The 23687-nt window shown below is 39.0% G+C and overlaps 1 protein-coding gene across 3 annotated transcripts in view; it reads right to left on the bottom strand.

The window, feature by feature from the left end:
* The window catches only part of LTK (leukocyte receptor tyrosine kinase), an 86802-nt gene that overhangs the window by 39154 nt on the left and 23961 nt on the right, over positions 1-23687 (bottom strand). For all 3 annotated transcript variants that reach the window (XR_002440830.1, XM_021403671.1, XM_021403672.1), the window contains 4 exons: positions 11317-11430; positions 8400-8555; positions 7522-7744; positions 1890-2029 (listed from right to left, as the gene is read on the bottom strand). Coding sequence is in view for 2 of the 3 variants with exons in the window: in XM_021403671.1 (XP_021259346.1) it covers positions 1890-2029; positions 7522-7744; positions 8400-8555; positions 11317-11430 (633 nt within the window). In the remaining variant the exon portion in view is untranslated. The remainder of the gene's footprint in view (positions 1-1889; positions 2030-7521; positions 7745-8399; positions 8556-11316; positions 11431-23687) is intronic.

Here is a 23687-nt window from a genome sequence, read left to right on the forward strand (position 1 = left end):
TGGGTGATAAATGATACTTAGCTGTGCTTTCCGCCATGCAGGTTTCTATCCAGCATGAGATTCCCAAGATTGCCTCAGCTTTCACGTAGACCAAATTCATTGCTCCTTTCTCTTTCCTGCACGCATTGTCTTCTGCTGTGTTTGTGCTATCTTCAAGTAATCAGATTTTTATTTTGTTTTTACTAAGGATCCTACAGTTTTCTACCATGGTGTGTTCCTTGGTTCTGCAAACATGATTTCATGTCCTGAAACCATCCGGTTTCCTGTCAGACAACAGTGGCATGCTGCACGACACTGCTGCTGGTAGCAGCAATATGCACTTATCTCTGGTCCTGATGGACACACTGTAATGGCCAATTGAGAATCAGGCTCAACTAATACTTGTGCTGCTGACACATTGCTATGCCATCCTTGTGGCAACCAGCCCATGAAGAAAGCTGTTTCCTTGGCAGGCTGGCTCACTCATGCATCCCAGCTAGCCTATCCAGCTACACTCCAGGAGTATTGAACTAACCACATGAGTACTCAATAACAGGCTGCATACAATTTTTAAGTGTGATATTTCCTGAAATCATGACTCAGTGTAGCCATCCATTCCTGAAGATGTGTGCATGCACAGATTCATTGTGGATCTGCAGGTGTGTGAAGGTCTCTTTTGGACCTGCACCCTGTTAGCAGAGCTCTGCACAGATGTTCCATTACAACTGTTACTGCTCTGGAAAAAATGCGAAACTTAGCGAACAAACCCCAGAAGGAGGATGAAAGGACATCCGAAACATTATTTCTTCAGAGTACTGTGTTGTGCTGGGTATATGCACCAGCTTGTTTAGGAACCCTTTGGAGGTTTAGCACAGTGCTTCAGGCCGTATGTATCCCCTTCAAAAACTCCAAGACTGTGAAATGCAATGAAAGACATTGCATTAAAAGTATATTATTTGTTAAATTAAAAGATTGACTGCAATAAAATTAAATCTCTGATACGATCAGAAATAGTCTCATGATATATGATGAAACAGCTCTGTGAAACCAGTATTCTCTTCTTACATTTGAAACTTTTTAGATCTTTCACTTCTATTCAAAGATATTTCTACAGTGTCTGCAAAACAGACCCAATAGCATTATACTAATGGATGAAAATCAGGAAGTGAAAATGATTACGTCTCCAACTTGCAGGCTGCCTGCACCGGCAGACTCATACACTTCCAAGAAGCCTGAATGACATTAGCAGCGTTCTGCACATGTACTGAGAATCACTTGCATGACACTGGCAATAGGACTGAAAATACTAGGTAGAACTGATCATTTCTGAGCTGAGCACTCAGTATTTGGATAATTTACATTCTAATTATTTTCATTTTGGACAGAAGTTCTCAGCCTGCCAGTAGCAAATAGACCCCACAGACTGCAGATCAGGATTTCATTTCTTTATAAATCTGCAAGATAGAGCCCCAGCATGGAAAAGGCTTTAGTGACATAGGGTAGCCTTTTGTTACTATTTGAGAAAGAAAAATAGTAAATGCTAAAATAACCTAGGCAAAGACTTTTTTCCATCCCTGTTGCCAGACTCAGCATGAGCCCTGTTACTTTCTCATACATTTGTATGAGTGTCAGCGCAAAGCAAATGTAGTGAAAAGCAGAGAACATACTGAAATCAGTTCAATTTTGTGCTTCAGCTCTGCTTTCTGAACACGTACAAGTGTGCACATGTAAAATACATTCAAATATGACCCTTCACAGGTAAGCACTGACAAAAACCATAGAGAAGACTCAACTTTCAGGTACATCGTGTCTGACCGAATCTTTAATCACACTGACCAGTTTTGGTGAGGATGCTGCTCTCTCTTATGACTACATTTGATTATTTCAAACAAGACTGTATTGAAACATACCATGAAAGCAATTTCTGAGTTGCAAGGAGCCCACTGCTAGTAGTCCAGTCTCTTGTGCGCCACAGTTTGAATACAGCAAGGTGATTTTAAAAGGTCTTTCTATTCGGCCAATCTGAGCCATCATGGATTTCCATTTCACCCTAGAATACAACAAGGAGCTGTCAGATGTACAAAGAGCATGCTAGAGTCCATTATGTATCTAGCACAGATTCTACACTGTACCAAATAGAAGCAATAGTATTCACACGGGGAAGGGATTAATGAATATAAAGTAGAACATAGCAGGTGTTCATCTAAAACAGATGACATTCCACCCAAGAAACTAATATTCAGTTATCCTTGCCTCAGCACCTATTGTTGTAACTTACATCTCCCCACACAACAAACAGCGTAACTCCTAGACTTCAAAGATATCTCAACTGTAGAGCCCTTGTTGCAGTTCAGAGAAAGATGGATGGTGGCAAGCACTCTAATTTTAAAGATGATTGCTAGGCATTGAAAGCTAGACAGCAACAGCCAATGGGAATTTTCAAAGTATCTCACTCAAATCAGTCTATCAGGAGTCAGGGTACCCAGGTGTAGATTAAAAAAAAATCCCACAAGATTCCTAACAATCTTTTTAAAAGCAAACAAAAAAACCCTGTCCTTCCACCTCGTGGTAACAGGACAAGAAAATATATTTAAAACTATATGTTACTGTCTTGTAAAGAGGTTGGAGAAATGATAGGTACAGAGGAATTCCTGCTCTAAACTCTCTTTTGAAAAGAGTGCCAGTCAGATACATTTATCTATAATCCACCCACATGCTGATGTTGCAGCTGGCACCCTCAATGAGTAACTCTAAGCCAGTGGGAGGAGAAGGAAGCACTAGTAGCTGGAAGGAGGCCCCACCATAGTGTCAAGACATGTTGATAAGACTCTGTTCCTAGCATTACTTTTTCATTTAGGAAATGTTTTAGCTGCCACTGAGTGATCATCTGCCCTTAGCCTGCATCAGAAACTGATTAGAAGGCAAGTCTTTGACAACAAAAACATGTTTAATGGACACAATGTGAAAATCACACACTACCTAATTGGCAACTTGCAAATAAGTTGAAGCAACTTGAATTGTTTTCCATCTTCCCCACTTTTCCTTGCTGCTGATTAGTTTTTCATTTTGCATTAGAGTGCAGCTTCAGGAATATCCAGTACTGAAACACATATATATATTCCCTCCGCTATGCTGTGGCACAGCATCCAAGAGCATTCATCACTGACCCAGAATTGTATCATTTCTGCTACATGACAAAGCTTTGTTTGTAATTCCATTGCATCCACTTGGCCACAAAAAAAATCAATGGGCCTTAAACAAATTGGTTCAACACGCCACTGGAGATAAGGACTGTCTCGAAATCTTTTGCGTTTACCTATTAAGCATACAAGAGCTTCTAACCACTGAGTTCCACTACTTCCACCAAGCTATAACACAGCCCACAAGAGATATCCCTGCATCACCACTGTTATCATGATCCTTATCGCAGGAACCCACAGCAGCTAGCCCATGGTTCACAACTGGTGTTACATTTATGTTAGTAACTAGAGATTACTGCCCACAGCTGAAAACAATGACTCGTTTCACTTCTGCACCTTAATTGTACGTGATTTATGAACCACATACTCTGGATCTTGCAGTTTACAGCCTAGTATTTCAAAATGAAGTACAGCCACTGGCTATCTAAGTCAATAAACCAACCTCTGAAACATCACACCTGAGAAAGTCATACCATCTTCCCTGCCACCTCAGCTGGGAGAGCAGTGGTAGAAGAGGGAGACTAATATCTTAAACCACTCCTTGTTGGAACTGGCAGCTCTTTTGAGTCAGAGCCCTAAGGTCCCATAAAACATTCCAGTTCTGCACTGAAAAATCCCTAACACTGAAATTTTAGTCCATTTATACCATCACTGGAAAAGCTGGCAAGCATCCAGAGACCACAAAAACAACAAGCAACTTTCCATCACCCAGAATACTTAGGTGTACAGAATCTCACCATCATTATGCCATTCCTGCTCAGACAAACCCTCCACCTCAAAATACAACAGCAACAAGATTTCTAATACTGTAAATATTTGCTTGATCCCAGCATCCAAACAAGGCATAATCAGAACCAACTTAATTTTCTTAATGGAATCAGGAACAAAGCCCATTCTTGAGCTACTAAGAAGATGGATCATTGCAGCAGGCTTTCAGATAAGCCAAGCTTGGCAATATCTTTACCATTGATTTTATGTCAAGCCAGATCTCAACTAATGAGGTAATATTATTCTTCTTCTAAATACAGATGTTAAAACTGCTCTGTATGTATAGAAGGGCTGTCAGAGTCTGACATCACTTTGAGAAATTTGCACAGATATACAGTTTGGAGTTGCAAGCAATGTGATGCCTAAAGCAACAGAACTCGAGATTTGCCCTGCTAACCTATAATTTCCATTTTTGATTTTCACTAGCCTCTGCTAAACAGAAGCTTTTTCCTTTCCTTACCAATCTTTGCTATGCCATGCCTTTCCACCTCCAACACAATCAAGAGATCATGCATTTTAAGAAAGATTGTTTTATTATTAAGAATAATTTCTTCATTAAGAGTGACAAATTTGAAACACCTAACATGAAAGCTGAAACCTTTTCTGAACTGGGGGACACTACAGGAGTTACTGCAGAAAGTTAGGGTAACTGCCTCAAGGTACTACCAATGAACATACAAATTAGATGCTTTACATTTCTTTTCCACATATAGGAAGCTAGTCATTGGATGCAAAACGAAATACATGACAGAGCAGAACATATGCCTGCAACTCTTGCCCTTACTAACCAGCTACAGATCTTTCTTGGGACAGAATATTCTTAGGTGCAATTTCAACAGAAGTATGAGAGGCAGTAAACCATACTCCTAGGTCAGCATTCAAAATCAGTCTTACATAACAGCTGTGCAGTCACTCCTTTCGTAGCTGCATTTTTTAATTTAAATAGCTGTGCTCATTGCTGTCAGTATGTATTAGGCATTTTCTGAGGACGCTTACCAGACTATTCCCTTTCAAAGGCTTAGGGAGTTGGACACCTAATTTATTAATTCCAAATGACCTTAGGTGCTTCCAGACATTCAGATTAGCTATATGGCAATCCCAGGTATTTATACAGACTGGGGGAATTGCTCCTTGAGAGCAGCCCTATGGAGAAGGACTTGAAGGTCCTGATGGACGAGAAGCTGGACATGAGCCAGCAGCATGCGCTGGCAGCCCAGAAGGCCAGCTGTTTCTTGGGCTGCATTAAAAAAGGAGTGGCCAGCAGGGAGGGGGAGGTGATTGTCCCTCTCTACTCAGCTCTTGTGAGGCCCCATCTGGAGTACTGCATCCAGGCTTGGGGCCTCCAGCACAAGAAAGACATAGGGCTCTTGGAACAGGTTAGAGGAGGGTCACTAGGATGATCAGAGAGCTGGAGCATCTCTCTTAGGAAGTAAGGTTGAAGAAACTGGACTTGTTTAGCTTGGAGAAGAGAAGGCTCTGGGGAGACCTCATTGTGGCCTTCCAATACTTGAAGGGAGAATATAAGCAGGAGGGGGAATGACTGTTAACCTGGGTTGATAATGATAGGACAAGGGGGAATGGTTTTAAACTAAGACAGAGATTTAGGTTAGATATCAGGAGAAAGTTTTTCACTCAGAGGGTGGTGACACACTGGAACAGGTTGCCCAGAGAAGTTGTGGATGCCCCATCCCTGGAGGCATTCAAGGCCAGGCTGGATGTGGCTCTGGGCAGCCTGGTCTAGTGGTTAGCAACCCTGCCCATGGCAAGGGGGTTGAAACTAGATGATCATTGAGGTCCTTTTCAACCCAGGCCATTCTATGATTCCATGATTGATCTCTAGGTCACTTCCTCATTATCTTCCTCTTATTCTCCAAATCGTGCAGCAGTGATTGGGTAACACACGAAAGCCTGTATAACTTCTACTCCCTTTGGAAAGTGGAAATGTTTCAGAATGGTCTCTGTTCTTAACAACCAATATTGTTTAAATCTTAATCACAGAAAGACTGCTTATTTCAGAGTACCTGCTTAATAAGAAGCAGCTCAAACACGGTGTAGAAATAAATTCTGTTCTCCTGCACATTCAAATTTTTCTGGAACTGTGCAGAGATTTTAAAGAGTTGCTCCATAAAGTAAGGTAAAGTAAGGATATTTGGCCTAAAATATTTCCTAACTCTATTTTGTGTTTCTTCCTTCCTCTCCTTTCTGTTTTGATTTAAAAGAGGAGTTGGTCACCTTCCACCTTTAAATTCTTAAAACTAAAGCCTCAGTGCTTACCAGTGCCTCATTTCACTAAGTAATACCAATGGTCATACCAATTTCCAGTGATGCTAACTCCATTACAAGGTGTGTAAATGTCATCACTTTTAGACAATAATTTTATGTAATTTTATGTTTTGCTGTCCTGTAGGGCAGGTAGGTACCTCAAAGGGTATTTATGAGTTAATCCTGGGGAACTGTGGCTGCAGTTGCTTAGGCAAGCAGAGGATTGTCAAATACTTAAAGCAGGTGAAAAAGAACATTAGAAATTTATCCCAGAAAATGTAACAGATTCCTTGTGAAACTGGCAAAAAGAAGAGGAAGGAGTAGCCAGGAAGGAAGTGAGCAATAGCTAAAAGTAGGAGTGAGAGATGGATCTGAAGTAAAGTAAGTTTTCTTAGTCAAATTCTGCTTTCTTTGGCTGACCAGAAGTCTTGGCTGAAGATCTCCATGGCAGCCTGAGAAGTGCCAAAGAATTCAAACGAAACAAGCACTGGGATCTATTGCTTAAGTTCTCCATGGGAGTCAGTCAGGTGATGGAAATAAAAAGCTCTGTTGTGTGCCTGACCCAGGTTCTTACAAGACAGATTGCAGCAAAGGAAAAAGCAGGCACGTGGAAAATGGCAAAATCAGATGACATGTGGACCTTTCTCCTTCTTTTCCTGTTGTGATTCATTCCCTTTACCCATTTCTTCTCCTCACTGCATTCTGCTTCATGCAGGAATGAAAAAATAAACGTGGGAAAGATCAAAGAGTAGAAAATACAGGACAAGATCCAAGATGCTGCAATTCTCTTTCCTTTTTTCCTTCACCTCTTCTCACCTTCAGCCTTTGCTTTTCCACTCTCTGAACTCTACAGATAAAACAACAGGAGGATGCTCCTGAACTTAGCACACAGAAGGAAGAAATTACAAAAGAGGCAGGGTTAGCCCTATCTCAAAATCTGAATATAACAGGACCCTTTGAATACTTAGAGATATCAGACATTTTGCCAACACAGCCTTTGGACTGAGTGCATTTTAAATTCTATAGTCCTAGAATCAGTGAGGGACTCAGCCACTCTCGACCCTCCTGAATATGAGGGAGAAAGAATGATTCCTAATTAGATGTGTTCCTTGCAAAGGGGACACGCAAAACCTGCGTCTGTTAGAGATGTCCCATCAGGAAGCAGCACAACTCAGTCCTGATAGCTAAACTTTTATTTTCTGCTCCAACAGAAGCAATAATCTCAAGGAAAACATTGAAAATCAGTGGTCCGGAGGGACTCCACCCTGCCCTGCAATTTGAAGTCTAAAGAGCTGCAAATTGATTGTCTTACCCGGCATCCTCCTCACGGTCACCTTTCAGAGAAATTGTTACATTTCTGTTTGTGTCCACATATCTGATTTCAACTGTGAACCTCTGGAGGAGAGGAACAGCATCCTGTGAATATACGGCTAGTTCCAGCAAACAAGAGTCCACGCTCCCAAGCATGATTGGGCTATGTAGGCTGAACTTGCATCTATCTGGCAGCCTACTGCTGTTCAGAAGAAAAATGTCTCCTGTGAGAAGAAAAAGAAAAGAAAAAAAAAACCAACACACTGTGAATGGAAGAGCTACAATAATAAGAAAATGGATAAAGGGTTTGAAGAAAGATCTCAAGAAGAAAGCAGAGGACTATGCATAAATAAGTAAAAATAACAGAAAGAAAAGAGACTAAAGTAAAGGAGGGAAGTACATAAAGAAGCAATAGAAGGAATAAGAAGAGAAGAAATCAAACAAAGCAGAGTGAAGATGTCCAACAAAACAAAAGCCAAAGACTTCTCAAGTCAGCCAGCAGACACGAGGAGCCAGACCTGGCTTGTAAAGGATTGAGTTTCCCAGCAAAAATCTATGTGTAAGCAGAAGCAGCAAATGCTAAAACACAGAGAAACAAAATGAGTATAAAATTGAGCTGGCTAGATACAGGGTACATGCATACATAAGGCAGGCAGTACATATAAGGATAATATAAATTACAAGGCTCTCAGTGGCAGATTCTCTTGGGCACAGACAACGCTCCTAATAGTTGCACACCAGAACCATCATATGGCAGTATTTTTAAAGATATGTGACTGAGGTCTCAGTCTGTCAACTTCTATTGCTGCTGCCCATGGCTATTACTGGTCCCGGGAGAAAGCAAATGTCTACTGGGGGGAAAACTGTAACTCTGCCTACCTTCAACACCTCCTTGGGAGGAGCTGTTTTCCAGAAGCAGCTGCTGCCTCTCCTGAGACACCAGGACACTGACTGAAGATAACACCCAGTCTGGTTTTCCAAAACCATCTGTAGACGTCGTCCATGAGCAGCTTGAGCCGATGATACAAGAGATTTCTGTTGCAAGAAGTGAAAGTTTTCATTGAGGCTTTATCCAGTTCAAGTAGTGGGCCTATGCTGGGATGTGAATGAGGAGATCTGCAGTGCATGGAGTCTCTCTCAAGAAATGAAAGATCAGAAGGGAAAAGAGAAAGCTGCCTTGCACAATAGCGAAAAGGAATCTCTTCCAGGGCAGGTGAAGAAACATACTGGAGAGAAAAATAGCTCTGCAGATTCTTAGCAGAAGTAAATCAGCATCTTCTCACCAGAATCAACAGTGAATTTACATTAGTAGATAGTCATCCCACCGGTACATGGGCTGCTTCAAAGGTAATGCCTCCTATTTTATAATGTTGGCCAACAAAGTCAGATGGGGATGTTGGTGGTATGGCAGTAGAGGTGGAACCTTCCCCACCAATATTCCATTAAATTTTATTGGTGTATGATAGATATGCAGAGGGGCAGTCTGACAAAATGGTGTCTGACAGAAGCGTATACGAAACAGAAGTGTGTAATTGAAATCCTCTGTGTGGAAAAAGTTGCACCCATTGACATTCATTGATACTTGCTGAACAGTTACGAAGACCAAACAGTGGATGTGAGCACACTGAGGCAGTGGGTAGTGTGTTTCAGCAGTGGCGACAGCAACTGCATATCAGCTCTGCTGGTGCACATTGTTACAAGTGCGGCATGCCAGCTCTGGCAATGGTGCACAGCTAATGGTGTTGAATATTTTGAAAAATAGCATTTTGTAGATAAGAATTTGCTCTATCAAATAGTGTTACTGTGCTCTTTGTATCTGTTGTAGTTTTCATGGAAATAAATAGGAGGCATTATTTTGAAGCAACCTAAGAGCATAACATTCCAAATGAGAATACTACCTACTGCAGCAAGGATGTTGAAACTGTAAGGATTTAGCATTTTAACAGAGAGGAACAAAAGAAGCCCTAAGATCTCAAGCAGAATAGCTGAGCAATGCAAGCTTTATATATATATTTTTCTTTTCTTTTCTTTTCTTTATTTTCCCCCAGCATTTTTGCTTTTCTCATGCAAGATAGACAAGAATGCCCTCCTAACAACTCCAGAGTCCATTCACAGCACTGAGAACACTAGATCATCCTGGTCAGAATTTTTCATAATCAGCATATTATAAACCAGACAAGTAATTCACTGTTCTCTCATCAATCTAATACAAACTCCCTGAAGAGATGTTAGTTGTACAAAGCTCTCCCACACAGAATAGAGCTGAATAGATACAGTAAGCTGATATTAACTTGCACAATATTTATTTTTAGTAGTTATAATAATATTACAGTAATAACTTGAGGACCCACAGGCCATATGAGAAACCATAAGAGTGAACGTTCATATTTGGGATCTTGTCATTCAGAGGGTATTCAGACCTTGTACTCATAAGTGACACAATTTTATCTCTTTGGTAGCCCTACTGCTTGGAAGAAGAGAAGGTAGAAATTAAGAACAGAATTAAAGTCAGGAATATAACAGTGATAGGTTGTTGCACAGGCAACATAAGTGGGACAGAATAAAATAAAAAGAGTCTCCAGAGGATTTGTCGTGCTTAAACTTTCAGAAAAAAAATGTAATGAAAGCTGTCATGGGAAAAAAGCACCTTCTGAGTACAACAGACAAAGTAGTTCACCTAATTTTTAAGTTTAATTGCAACTATGTTTACACACACCACCGAGCATGCAGAAGTTAGAGAAATACGGATGTTATGGAGTTGCATATCACAGTTGCTTGGAACAGGCTGTGATCTCCCACATCTTCTGTATCAAGAAAGATAACAGGCTTGCTGTAATGAGTCCAGTACAGGCCCACAAATATGGTTGAGGGACTGGATCATAAATGAGGAGAGGCTGAGTGGAACTGTTCAGTCTGGAACAGAGGAGGCTCATGGGGGCTTTTTATCAATGTATATAGACACCTAATGGGAGTGAATGAAGAGAAAACCAGACAATTCTCACTACTACCCAATGCAGAAAAAATAGGTAATTGCCATAAAGTAAAAAACCAGGAAATTCATTCTGAACATAAGAAAACACTTGAGAGTGGTAAAACATGGGAAATACACAGCACATTTAAGTTGTGCATTTGCCATCTCAGAAGGTATTGAAAGCCCAGCTGGATGTGGTCATGGACAGCTTGCTCTTGGTGACCCTCACTGAGGAAGTGGACTAGGTGATCTGAAGAGGTCTCTTCCAACCTAAATGATTACTTGATTATTTCACTAAATGGAAAGCTGTCCCTTCAATTCCCACATTTCCACACCATGGATGGTAACAGGCTCCTTTCTCAAGTGTTTATGAAACGTGGCATTTGCTCAATTTATCCAGACAACACAGTAAGACCAAGTACATTCTACCTATCTCACAAGCATTTTTGTTCAGCTCACTGTTCTTTTAAAAATCCCTAGAGAAATGAAAACTCCAATTGGAAAAAAACTTCACTTGGTGTCAGGAAAGCTACCTTAGTCTGTGGTTGCTATAGCTCTACTAAGTAGCTTTTGTTTAAAGAACTTCCTAGCCCAAATCTGGTGTATTTCACTGCAGTGATAGGGAAGATTTTTATTTTATTTTAATAATGAAGTGAAGAATTCCCCTAAGGTTACACTAGTTTTTCTGAGTCGTTTTGCCATTTCTAGCCAGGAACCCAGTGGCACAGCTTTCTGGTGAAGGATCCTTCTGACTCCCAGCATCTCACTTGCACCTAGATGCTGAAGTAGAAATAAGGAGAATGTGCAGAAGAGGACTTGTGGTACCTTGTTCAGAAGGCTGATGAAATGACGCCATCTTATTTCTTATCAGGGAGAATTTCTCAGGTGGATTTGGTGTAGGAGAGTTTACTTCATGCAATCCAGAACAGGAGATAACAACTAAAACAAAACAAAAATGGGAAGAATTTGATGTTTCCACACAAAACTATACTCCCTTATTGTTAAACATGAACATAGATTTAACAGAGGCTCATTGTATCAATCCACCCTCATCACAGTGTACTGAAGTAATACTGTCCTGATGATGTTTCAAAATAGTCTGCCACTTCTACAACAAAATATTTTATTTACTATTGTGTTCTTTGCTATTCTTTATCTACCCTTCTTTTTATCAGTATATAACTCCTAAAGAGACACTGTGTTCCAGTAATGCCTGTGTTGTAGCAACTGTACAGCTGAATAGCAGGCACACGGCTGCCTGCCGGTGACAACATCTTTTATTCTGGAAACACATTAACTAACATTAATGAAACCTTTGCATTACTCACACATCCAGCAAACAGATTTCTTCCTAACTGCCATGTATAAAGGCTGGTACTTTCAAAGGAATCAGGTAACTTCCTTGTATCTGATATCCAGTAATATGTAGCCTCTTTAATACAATTCTTATTAATCTACTTCTGTTGCTCTATCTCACAAATCCCTTTGTCATATAACTAAAAAAACCCTTCGCTGACAATTATGACATTTGATCATATTATGACATCAATACATATGCATTTGTGCATTTTTATTCATATCAAATCTTAGAGTTCTGTTGTAAAGTTTGGTTGTGTTGGAAAAAAAAGATCAAAATCTCAGAAAATATAAAAGGCAATATTGTTTTCTACTTCATTCTTCAATGGGAATATTAAATCCAGCATGCTAACATTAGGTATTTTTAAACCAAAGTGTTTTTCTGAATCAGATTAATGTTGTCGAAAGCAAAACAAATAATTGCACTTGAGACAAGGATGCATACTGCCATTGACAACAGCTAAGCTATTCAAAATAGGATTAGTTGGTACAATGGTTTTATGAAAACACACAGTAGTATCTGAAAAATAAAAAAGAAAAAAGAAAAAAGAATCTTGAAAATGTGTTCAATTTTCTTAAGCTTATCACTGCTTTTAGGTTTATTTATTAGCAATATCTGGTCTGATTTTAAACTGCTACAAGTATTTTCATTTTAATACATTTGACAATGTCCATCCCACAGTGAGTAAAATACTACAAAATGTTTCATATTATGTGAATTCCATCTTTTATTATAGTACTAAAGACAGCTGTCCATCTTCACATTCTACAGAGTAAAGGACAATTAGAACAGCTATCAAGCCACAGCAATAAATAGAATGGCAGAGTATCCTGAGTTGGAAGGGACCCACTAAGACCATCTAGTCCAACTTCTGACTCCACACAGAACCACCCAAATTCAAACTTTGTGTCCTAGAGTGTTGTCCAAATGCTCCTTGAACTCTGGCTGCTTGGTGTCACAATCACTGCCCTAGGGATCCTGTGCCAGCACCTCACCCTCCTCTGGTGAAGAACCTTTTCCTATCCCCAAACCGACTCTCCCTGATGCAGCTCCATGCCGTTCTCCTGGGTCCTAATGCTATTACCAGAGAGCAGGGATCAGTGCCTGCCCCTCCACTTTCCTTGTGAGGAAGCTGCTCACAGAAATATGTACCCATCCCCTTATTTTCTCGTAGCAAAAGATTTCTGGCTACTAACAAGCAGAAGAGGGCTCAGTGATTAACACATGCATGAGATCTGGAAAGTAGTTTTGTAATATTCCAGTCTATTTATATTTCAATTACTTTCATGCTCATTCAGCCTCTCTGAACTGAAGATCTAGCAAATACAGTCACAAACAGAAACTATACTTCACTTTTCTGTGAAACTATGAGCTCCAGAGGTGCTTCCAATAACCCCACATCGTAATCCTCTCTTACACGCTTGTCTGCAATTCTCATGTGACACAAATGTCAACATTAAACAAATAAGGACCATCTTGTTTAACTACCTGATTTCTCTGTCTTCATCAGCAAAAAGCAATGATATAAGTGACAGGAAATAAAAGATGAAGAGGAAATCTGTGATTATAGGTTAAGCCAGCCATTAAGGAACATAAAATGATCAGGAAGAAACATTAAATGTAACAATACTCAACTGTCACCACAAAAATGTGGAATCTCTTAACAGTGTAGCACAAATCCATCGCTTTTTCTGTAATAGAACGCAGTAAAACCAGAAGCCTCCAGCACTCAGAAGGTAATTCCATTTCTTTCAGTATCTTGCAGAAAATGCATTCAGACACCCGCAGGGCTGAAATTTTTTCTGAATCCTGATGCTACTTTGCAAAAAAAAAGAAAACTACAGAAAACACTTATAGAACTCATGATGGGAAGTCAACTCCAGTTCAGCCAAGCCATATTCCTGCCAAGATAGGAACTTCATTTAGAGCATCTTCTAGTGTTTTGTCCCTTGCAATATCAAAATAGCAACTCAATATTTCTCACTGCTTCTCTTAGGAGACAAGCTAATGCACTGACTAATAGATCTGTCAGGAAGTCAGACTAGACAAAGAAGACTCTGTGTCTACTACCTATCCTAGTATTTTTCAATTACTCCTAAACCTTCCACTTTCAGTTCAATAAATACTCTCTCTCCTTCATGAGTATTTACAACTTTAAGCTGTTAACCTTTCACCTTGAAAACGTCACCGTGATCTCCTGCTGCCTGCTGTTAAACTCCTTATTCTTTGCTCATTAGTTGGTCTGCGTGCCTTGCTTACATCATTGCTCTCTGTACTCTGCTCAGATACATCACAGTAGTGATCAAAAAGAGGAGCAATATGACAAAATGCAGTTTCACCAAAGCTCATTATAAGAAGCAATATCTTGGGATCTTCTTACAGCCCTCTCAATTTTTCAAGATTCTTGCTCAAAGGCAAACGTCACTGCACACTAATCTCATGTGATACAGAAAGGCCATTCTGCTCTCTCCTGAGATCTCCTTGTTTATCTGTGATAAAATCTCATCGGTCATTTTGGTCAAAAAAATTCCTCTTAGGTGATTACCCACTGCGACATCAAATCTCTCCCTGGCATCTTTCATTTCAGAAAAGGCATTTCCACCCCTTCTATCTCCATTCTTTGCCTTTCAAATACACAGTTTTACTGTGTTGGCAAGTTGCACTCTGACTTATCACTTCATATCTTAGTCTTTATGTTATCAGCAGATTATCAATACAGTTTTCATGTTGTCTTATGACTCACTTCTAAAGCTGTCAGATAGCACACAGCCCAGAATTGACTCTTATAAGCAGGGTTAATTGGCAATTATTACTATTTATACTTTTATTTTAAACCTACATGTGAAATACCAATTTGTACGAGCCCAGAGTTATTTATCAAGTGTTATCAGTGTAAGTACGCGACTGAAAACAGAACATCCTACATTCACACCATGACTTTTCTCAAACTTGTAAACTCATTTAAAAATGATGCTGCAACAAATCATCTTTTTTAATAAGCTGTTTTGATTGACAAGCAATTATAAACCTTTCTCTAGTTCTTTGATCTCATATCAAGCGTCCCGATATTTTTACTCAGTTTGATGTCAAGGCAGCAATCCTCACACTAGCTAGTCATATATTCTCTACTCTAGTGAAGTATATCAGCGTATACGACTAAACCCAGCATATTCCACTTACCCTTTTTAAATACTAATGCAACATTAGCTTTCCTCCAGTTCTATGGAATTTCTTCAGTATCTCAACACTTGTGTCTTTTAAAGATCTCTAGCCAATTCTTTCAAAATTCTTGAGCACAAGCTGTCTCAACCAGTTGTTTTACAAACTGAACATTTTAACAACCGCTTTTCCACAAATCTGTATGTTGTTATGGAAACTCTCTCATCACTAGTATGTGATGATTAAGCATCAATTGCTGTTTTTTTCTTTCCTAGACAAGGCATATTTATTGAACCCTGTTTGCCTCTGTTATTGATAACCATACATCACACTTCTATGACTGATTAACAAATGTCACTAAGATGTTTTTGCTACTAATGCACTTGAAAACTTTTCTAAACTTCCTAACTCTACTGCTACCTCTTTCTATTGCTAAACCTTCTTCTTCCCAACTTCTTTTTAATGCAAGCAATACCAGTTTTTTACTTTATTATTATTTGAATATGAGCAGATCCTCCTCTTTCAGCTATGGCTTTGCAGCTTTCTAGCCATTTACACATTCAACTAAATTATTATCTATATTTTTTCTGTCCACAATCTTTCATTCAACTGAGTTATTGCGACTTTGTTTTAAACTTTGGGAGATTTGCATGTTCTGGAAGTATCCAGATACAGCAGCTCAGAAGTTATTTAGGCAGTAAAGTTCATTTATTTGAATATCTATGTCTAAGTGCATATGAGACTGCTCTAGATTTTATTCTGTTTGCAAAGAATAGTGTATTCAAGCTTCAGTCATTTCCACTTGGGTAACACCTGGCTTTACTCCTGAGCTTAGTTCTTAGCTCAGCTCTTCGTTTACAGACAGTAAGTCTAACACAATACCCTAATATGTGATACAATGTTTCCCACTCAAACATAGCAATCCACTCAATATCCACCAAGAAGATCTCATGTTGGCAGAATGAAAATCTCCAATGTGCCACTTGGATTGAAGAATTCACCTCCAGATACTAAGAACTTTTTTCTCCTCTTACACATGATAGGTTAGTTAGTATTTTATCCAGGTCTCAAATTGCATTTGGCAGTCTACAGCAGTCATCAGCAAGCACATCAGCATTTATTTTAGGTATTAATTTATCTTTTGGCCTTAAAGATCATCTGGTGCAATGGCTGTGGAAAGAGGAAATGTCATTTTTTGCAATGTACTGTTGTTCCCAACCTATTTCTGTCCTTTATTTCAGCCACAGGAATCCTCCCTCCAAGTCAGAGGAATTTCATCTTATTAGCACTTATGTTTAGAAATGAGTAATTTCACCTCAGTTCCATTTGCTTATTAGCCAGCCTTATCAAAATGGTAAACAGGTAGTTAAAGAACTTCTCTTTCAGTCCTTTAAGCCTTGATTAATTTTGTTCTCAACATCTTGACTCTCTTCTAAACAAATTATTTTTATTCTTCACCTTTCCATCACTACCTACACATTGATTGCTAATTTAATGCCAACCATACAAGTCTGGCATATCAGATCTAAAACGTTGCTTCCCCTCTAAAAAGCTAGAGGCCAGTCAAACCATGCAGCCTCTCTTCCTCAGAGAAGATAGACATGGGTTTCACAAAGCCGTAAGTCTTATACAACAAACCTGACTAGCAGAATACTCACAGTATTTATTTAGTTTTATTTTACTTTCTGTATTGTTTCATGTACAGAACATGAATGGAACATAAGAATGTATCCTGGACACCCTTCTTCTTTGGAACCATTAGAAGATTTTTAAAATTATTTACGTTCTGTGGAACTAAAATGAGACATTTATGCTGGTCTTGACTATCCCTGGTAGTTGCTTATTTACTTCAGAAAACCTGTTCAACTATTATAATCCTATCTGGTACCCCATCCTCAGAAGACAGAACGCTACCTTCTTGCTGTCCTGCACAATGCTGACAAGAAACATTCCTGAAGGGTGGGAAGTGGATCAATCTGAAGAGCTTTTTGTAACTGGGAACTGAGCAACTTCCTGCTATCATGTTCACTTGGAATATCAAAGACCATCTTCAATTTCCATGACATACAGAATGATTAGGCATTTACAGTTGTATAAAATTCCTGTTGTCCTCCTTCCTGCTGTTCACAGTATGCCTGCTTCCTGGCTGCCCCTCATTACACAAAATGTTGCTTTGTCTCTCATTTCCTTGCTTTCTCTATGCAGTCACTCAGTGGTCAGTTCCTTTCCTGAATGGCGATGCACCCTGAATCATGTTGTCCAATTCTCTCTAGTGGTCTGCAGAGCATGCACTCATCCTTTCAAACCCCGGAATTTCATTTCTAATAAAACCTCTAAGTTGCACATAAAAATAAATAAATATTACAATAATTTTAAAAGAATCATTTAAGCTCAGGCACACAGTCTAGTACACTACAGGTTGCCACCATTGCACAACAGCTACCAGACCGAACTCACACAAAAAGTTTTGCCCATATCACCTATATCTTTCTCGTAAAATCTACCCATTAGATGAACTCAAGATAGATGTCTTTGGTCTTCCTCTTGATACTACTGCCCTTACTTGGCATACTGCCCTTGAATAGACTTGCTAGTTATGATTTATTACGCCGTTTTCAGTGTACATGTACATCTACTGAAATAGATCTGAATGACTATTTTAATTACAATTGAGATGTCATGCCAAAAACGTTTTCTGAAGTCCAAAAATATGCCATCTACTGAGTGCTTCTAATCTACTAATTGTGTAGTGTATATATGTGCATACTCATGCCCGCATATATTGTCACATTAACTTAGAAAGATTTCTCTTTTTATAGCACAGCTGTTCATTACGCATGTCTATTTTTATAATAGTAGCTCCTTATTACTCACAGATAATAAGGGTGAGGTTTTGCACTGATTTTCACCTCTATTAAAGCTGCCAGGAAGCATATATATATATACTACCTAAAGCATTCAAAAGCTTTTCAAGGACCTTTGTGACAACTGTATAGGGCAGCCCCATTTTGCTTTACCATTTCTATTACTTATTTTCTCTTCTCTCTTCAGGCTGGGGTGATTGCTAGTAGAAAAGGCATCCATTCCATCTCTGCTAGTGTACAGACATGATACTGAGGGTTAACAGATTGTACCAAAGTTAGCTATGAATAAAAGAGATCTGTCTGTATGACCTAGAGCTTCTGCTGTTCCTGGTAGAATTCAATTGGTCTGAGCTATAGACTTACATCTGAAAATTGACCATTCCTGGGGCAATGGCTCATTTTCTCCCCTTGCTTCTCAATATACATTAATGGGAAAAAAGACAATTTAAAATAAATTAAAAGAATCGTGTGTTTTTCTCACAGGGAATACAGATCTTCTCAGGTTTAGAAAAACCATCCAAAACAATAAGAAAAAAAATCATAGAATTCTTAGAGTTGGAAGGGACCTTTTAAAGGCCACCTAGTCCGACTCCCCTACAATGAACAAGAACATCCACAGCTAGATCAGGGTGCCCAGGGTCTGATGCAGCCTCGCCTTAAAAGTCTCCAGGGATGGGGCATCTGCCACATCCTAAGTGTTCAATGAATCAAAAAGTAAAAAAACTCTTCTGATCTTTTAAACATTTTTAAACATTTTCTTTCCTTTTCAAACCTTTAAACTGCTTTTTTTTTTTTTAAAGTTTCCAGCATTAAAACTGCTGTATATTTATTCTTAAAGAAAACTTTATCATTGAAAATACTGAAAGACTAACCTAGAAAATGTCACCAATCTAGCTTATAGTTTGGCCACACGGATGTTTGCATAAACAAAACCAGAACAATGACAAGCTGCGGGAAGAGAAAAGATGCAAGCTTTTCAAGCTGACTTTGTCATTATAGGAAAGGAACATGAAAATGAACCTTAAGACACTTTTTTAAAACAAACTGCCAAAGAAGCAGTCTCCATCACTAAGGGAGCTTAGTTTGGATGACTGGTTTATATTAGATGTGGATAAAGTTGATGTGTCCAACTCTAATAGATGGTTTCACGCAGCTCCAGAAAAGAACCTGGAAGGAATACCCAACACTTTCGCTTTCCAAGGGAACAGCACTTGAAAATTGTTGTGCTTTTGGGAATAAATTTAGAGGAAGAAATATTATTGTCATATTCCTTCAGAACAACACTCATAGAGATTTTCAACTGCAGATTAAAAGGAGACATTTATGTATGAATTCACATGTACAGACGTGACACCCATGATTAGTCGCAAGGGAAGGTGAAGGAAGTTGTAAAGCCTATAGATACAGAGTGAGTTAGAAAGAGGAAGAGATTAGTACCTCAAAAGACTAACAGTAGCCTCACTCTCAAATGATGACCATAAAATCCTAGGCAGTAACTATTTTCTTATGCTACGATTTCATGCGAGAATGCCAGTTCCATTCATTAAGAGAAGATACTAATACATTCCAGATATTTACATGGAAACTGTTATTTTGTTAGAATGTGTCTTATTTACTCCATAATATGCCGAGAGTTCAAAGTTTATAACATTAACGCAGTAAAATGGTTTAATACTTAGCTGAAGGAAAATATTTCAGTGCTATCAAAACAGACTTGCTATTCCAAATGACTCATTTGGATTAAGTTAAAGCATAAATTTGGAGCAATTTCGTTTGTGAAAAACATTAAGGTTTTGAGTCTTCATTGTTATTACAAACAAAATTTCTAAAATCACTACTTCCTATAAGACAGAATACTTAGTTTTTCAACGAATTCATACGCTAAAAGACCAAAAAAATCCCTCTGTGAACTGCCCAGAGGTACCAATAAAACTAAGCAAAAGAGAAATGGGAGACACAATTGCTAGAGAGTTGTCGTCTAGCAGATGCTCAGTTATCAGCTTCAGGATGCCTCTGCATTTTGCTGGCTGTGGCAGGAGGTCTGTGGCCCTACTCTTCAGCTTCCATGGCATGGCACTGCAGCAACTGACAGCAAAAGAGAAACTGTGTATGCAAGCAAGAAAGTAATGGAAATATAATTTTCAGATCCAGATTTTGATTGAATTATTATGAATGAATGTGGACTTGATCCCACTGAATTCAATTTCATAAGATTATTTTCAATTGCTTAATTTTACACAACATAGCTAAAGTGAAGAGGACAAGAAAATGCTCTGAGCTGCCCCTGAACTCCTCTGATGTTTGAGGCTACTTAATGTTCCTTTCCTTCCTTGTTTTACTAGGAAGAGCCTTAGGAATGCTCTAAATGCATGCGCTGCTCCAAGAATCCCTCAGGGGTTGCTCTGCTCACTGAGGCTTTCCAAGCACAAAGGCACATTTCCTCCACCTCTTTTTCTTTGATCTACTTTTCACACAAGGACTACTGCCAAGAGCTCTTTATTATCTAAGGATTCCCCTTTGAGAACTTAACCCTTACAGAACAGTGTACATCAGCCAGTTCTAAAGATACTCCATGCATCATTTGAAGCAGTTTTGTGAGAGACACACCTTCCTCTGTTAACTTTTCCCAGAGCGAGCCATGCAAGAGGCATCAGAACCAAGGTGTAACACCTCAGTTGTGTGTCCAGCAGAGATACTGCTCAGGAACCGGGCTCTCATGCCTACTCTGCCATTAGCCAGCTGAGACACGTGTATAAAAACACACGTGATGGGATCAACTTCCTGTGGAAAGTGCTTTTAGCAAAATGAAGGGAAAGTGTGAAGGCAAGCCTTGTTAATGTTGTTCTCACCCCTCCTGGCTCACATGCAGAAGGAGCAGGAGCTATCACAGCCAACACTGACTTTCTTCTCCATGACTCTTGGTTGTAGAATCCTACAGGCTTTTCTCCGATATTCAGTTTCTGAATAAATCTCCTGAGAGATTTATTGAGGGACTGAAAACTAATCCATGTGTGGCAGATAATTCCATGCTTTTGCAGTTTCATATCATAAACAGTGTCACCTCCTACCTTCATTACCAGCTACCCAAATCCACTTTGCTGAAGTGGATTCTGCAACACTCAGAGGATACTGAGAGCAGGAAAGAAATTCCTAAAAACTCACATGCTCTCAGACTGTTTCCATCCCAATAATCAAAGCTCATAGCACAAACTGTATGCAAAGTGCTTCTCAACACTGTGTTGCCCTGAAGAGAGTTGTGCACTGTGTCCTCAAGTAAACAAAATCATTTGCACAACAGATTACCCAGCCATCAAATGAATGTATATATTTTCCACATCTAATACTGAGAAAACACTCAGATATCAGATTAAATAGAGGACATATAAAACAACCAGCTTGATATATACAACCCTTTCTAAGACATGTCAGTAATACAAGAAAAAATGGAACTTTGAGAAAACACTGCTTTTCAAGCTGAAAAAAGGTGTTAAACCAAATATAAAATGGACGGTCTAATGCATATCATGTCATCTGCAAAGAGTAAATGCCCATTTCATTTGACCACACCAATGTTTAAAACTTTCGTTTATGATTTCCTGCTACTAAACATACTATATTTTTCTAAAACAACAAATTCCTCCCAACAACCTTACTAATGAATGACTGCTTTATTAAGAAGATTGGGCTATCCTTGCTTTTACCTATCCTCTTTAAATCAGGCTCTGCACTCAATTTCCTTTTAATGTAAAACAACTAGGGAGGAAGAGTTACATCAACCCTTTAGAAACGTAAGATAACTCCATCAAAAAGAAAACTCGTAGGTGTTACAAATTCATAATTTAAAGGAAAAAAGTCCACAAGAAACTATCCGCACCTCAAAAGCAACTTTTAAAATCAGCAACAGTAAAACAAACAAATAAAACCATCTGCAACTCGAGCAGAGGAGGATAGGGAAGATGGAGAGGTACCAGATACTTAATTTTTTTCCTAGAAAAATGCTGCCATACTATCACTTACGTAAGGACATACAGAGCTAATTAGTTATTTAGTAGTTATTTGTAATGTCGTGCTGTTACATGCAAAGTCTCTGTCAAGAGGGCAAAAATTCCTGGAGCATGAAAAATTCACAGTCATTATACTCCAGTTGAATGTTGCGCTAATATAGTACTAATTGTACTAATTTTGAAATAGTCTGGCATCAGAAGTGCGAGGTGTAATTTGAAGTACCAATCTGAGTGTGGAAGCATAAGAACGTGGCCCAAATGTCTTACTCTAACACAGCACAAATACTCCCACAATAGGAAAAAGCACCCAGAGAAAGAGTAGGTAACAAGGCTCAGGTTGTAGAGTGTCACTAGAATCATAATGCTCCTGATCATCTTAAGTTTGATGCTGATATAAATCCGTTCAGAAAAAGTACCTGTTATCAGCAAGCTACTACTATTAATGTTTCTTCTGGAGTTTCAGTGCAATAACATAGCAAAACATTATAAATTATCTTTATGGCTATATCTCTCATTTCTGTTAATTAATCCAAAAGATAATTTCAAATGTACTGTGCTTAGCAAGTGCATTTGGATAAACAGCAAGTAATTTGACATGACAGTTATTGCAGTGTACCATTCACACTTAACAGTTCAGGCTGGCAGAGAAGAATACAATCATTACTGCCTATGCTTAATGTCTTTACACCTAAGGACAAATGAACTGGGGAGGAGTTAAAATATTAACATGCTGGGAAACCACAACAGCAAAACTTCACCAAGAACGTTAACCAATGACTCAGCTAGCAGAAGTTAACAGCCATCTCAATGAACTTTGGATAATAGCAGCCTTTAGCAGGTAGCAACTGTACAATTTCCATGAAAAGCAGGTGTCTAGAATCCCTTAAAAGAATGTACAGAACCAAAAAATCCCAAGGAAGACAAAGAAGGAAGCAGATTTTTGTTTTCACTGTAGCATCTAGAATGCAAAATATATTGTGATATGTGGTGACTGAGACAGCCAGTCAGCAACTGCCAAAGAAAATCCCTGTTAGCAGGGGATGAAGCCCCCAGCTGATCTGGAAGGGGTTAGGACACAAGGAACCGTGTGAACACAAAATCTGCAGATAGTTATTGGCACAAACATAGACTGAGGCAGACTGCCGCGTGCTGCTTTTCAGGTCACTTTCCTCATGTCCCATCTTGACGACCCTATTCTGCATTCTACAAAAGTGACTGTGGTAGTCTGAGTGATAACATATTTGCATTGTTTTAAAAAGAAAGAAATAAAAACACAAATCTGTAGGACTAGTTGTTAGTCTCTTTCATCTAAGAGGCTTGTTATCTAGGACTGGGACAAACTTTGGCCTTTTCTCAGCTCTTTCATGAATTTTTCTCCTTTATCTCAGCTAGATTCACTGGCAAGCTTCCTACTCTTTCTCATAACAGCACCAACAGGAGCCTGAGTACAATACCTGACTTCAAAATGTTTCACAAAGGTACAGCAGCAACGTTAGCCCTTTTTGTCAATATGGAGAGACAGATGGGAAAGACAGAATATACTGAGAGTATTAAAGCTCTGGGAAAGAAAAAGTGGCTAAGGAGAAACCTGTTATCCAAACGTTTGTTTCCATAACCAGGAGAGGAATGTGAAAAACAACCAATGTTTCTGTTTTATTTATTTTTTCCCCTTCTCCTCCTCGGTCACCCTCATGTGAAAATTAAGCTGGGTTTTATGATTTCAAAGAACAATATCTTGTACACAAGGAAAGATGCCTTCCCCATTTGAGTTGTAATTTAATATTATGATAATGTTTTCTTTTAATGAAAGAG

This window comes from Numida meleagris, chromosome 6 (assembly GCF_002078875.1).
Source record: "Numida meleagris isolate 19003 breed g44 Domestic line chromosome 6, NumMel1.0, whole genome shotgun sequence".
Lineage (NCBI taxonomy): Eukaryota > Metazoa > Chordata > Aves > Galliformes > Numididae > Numida > Numida meleagris.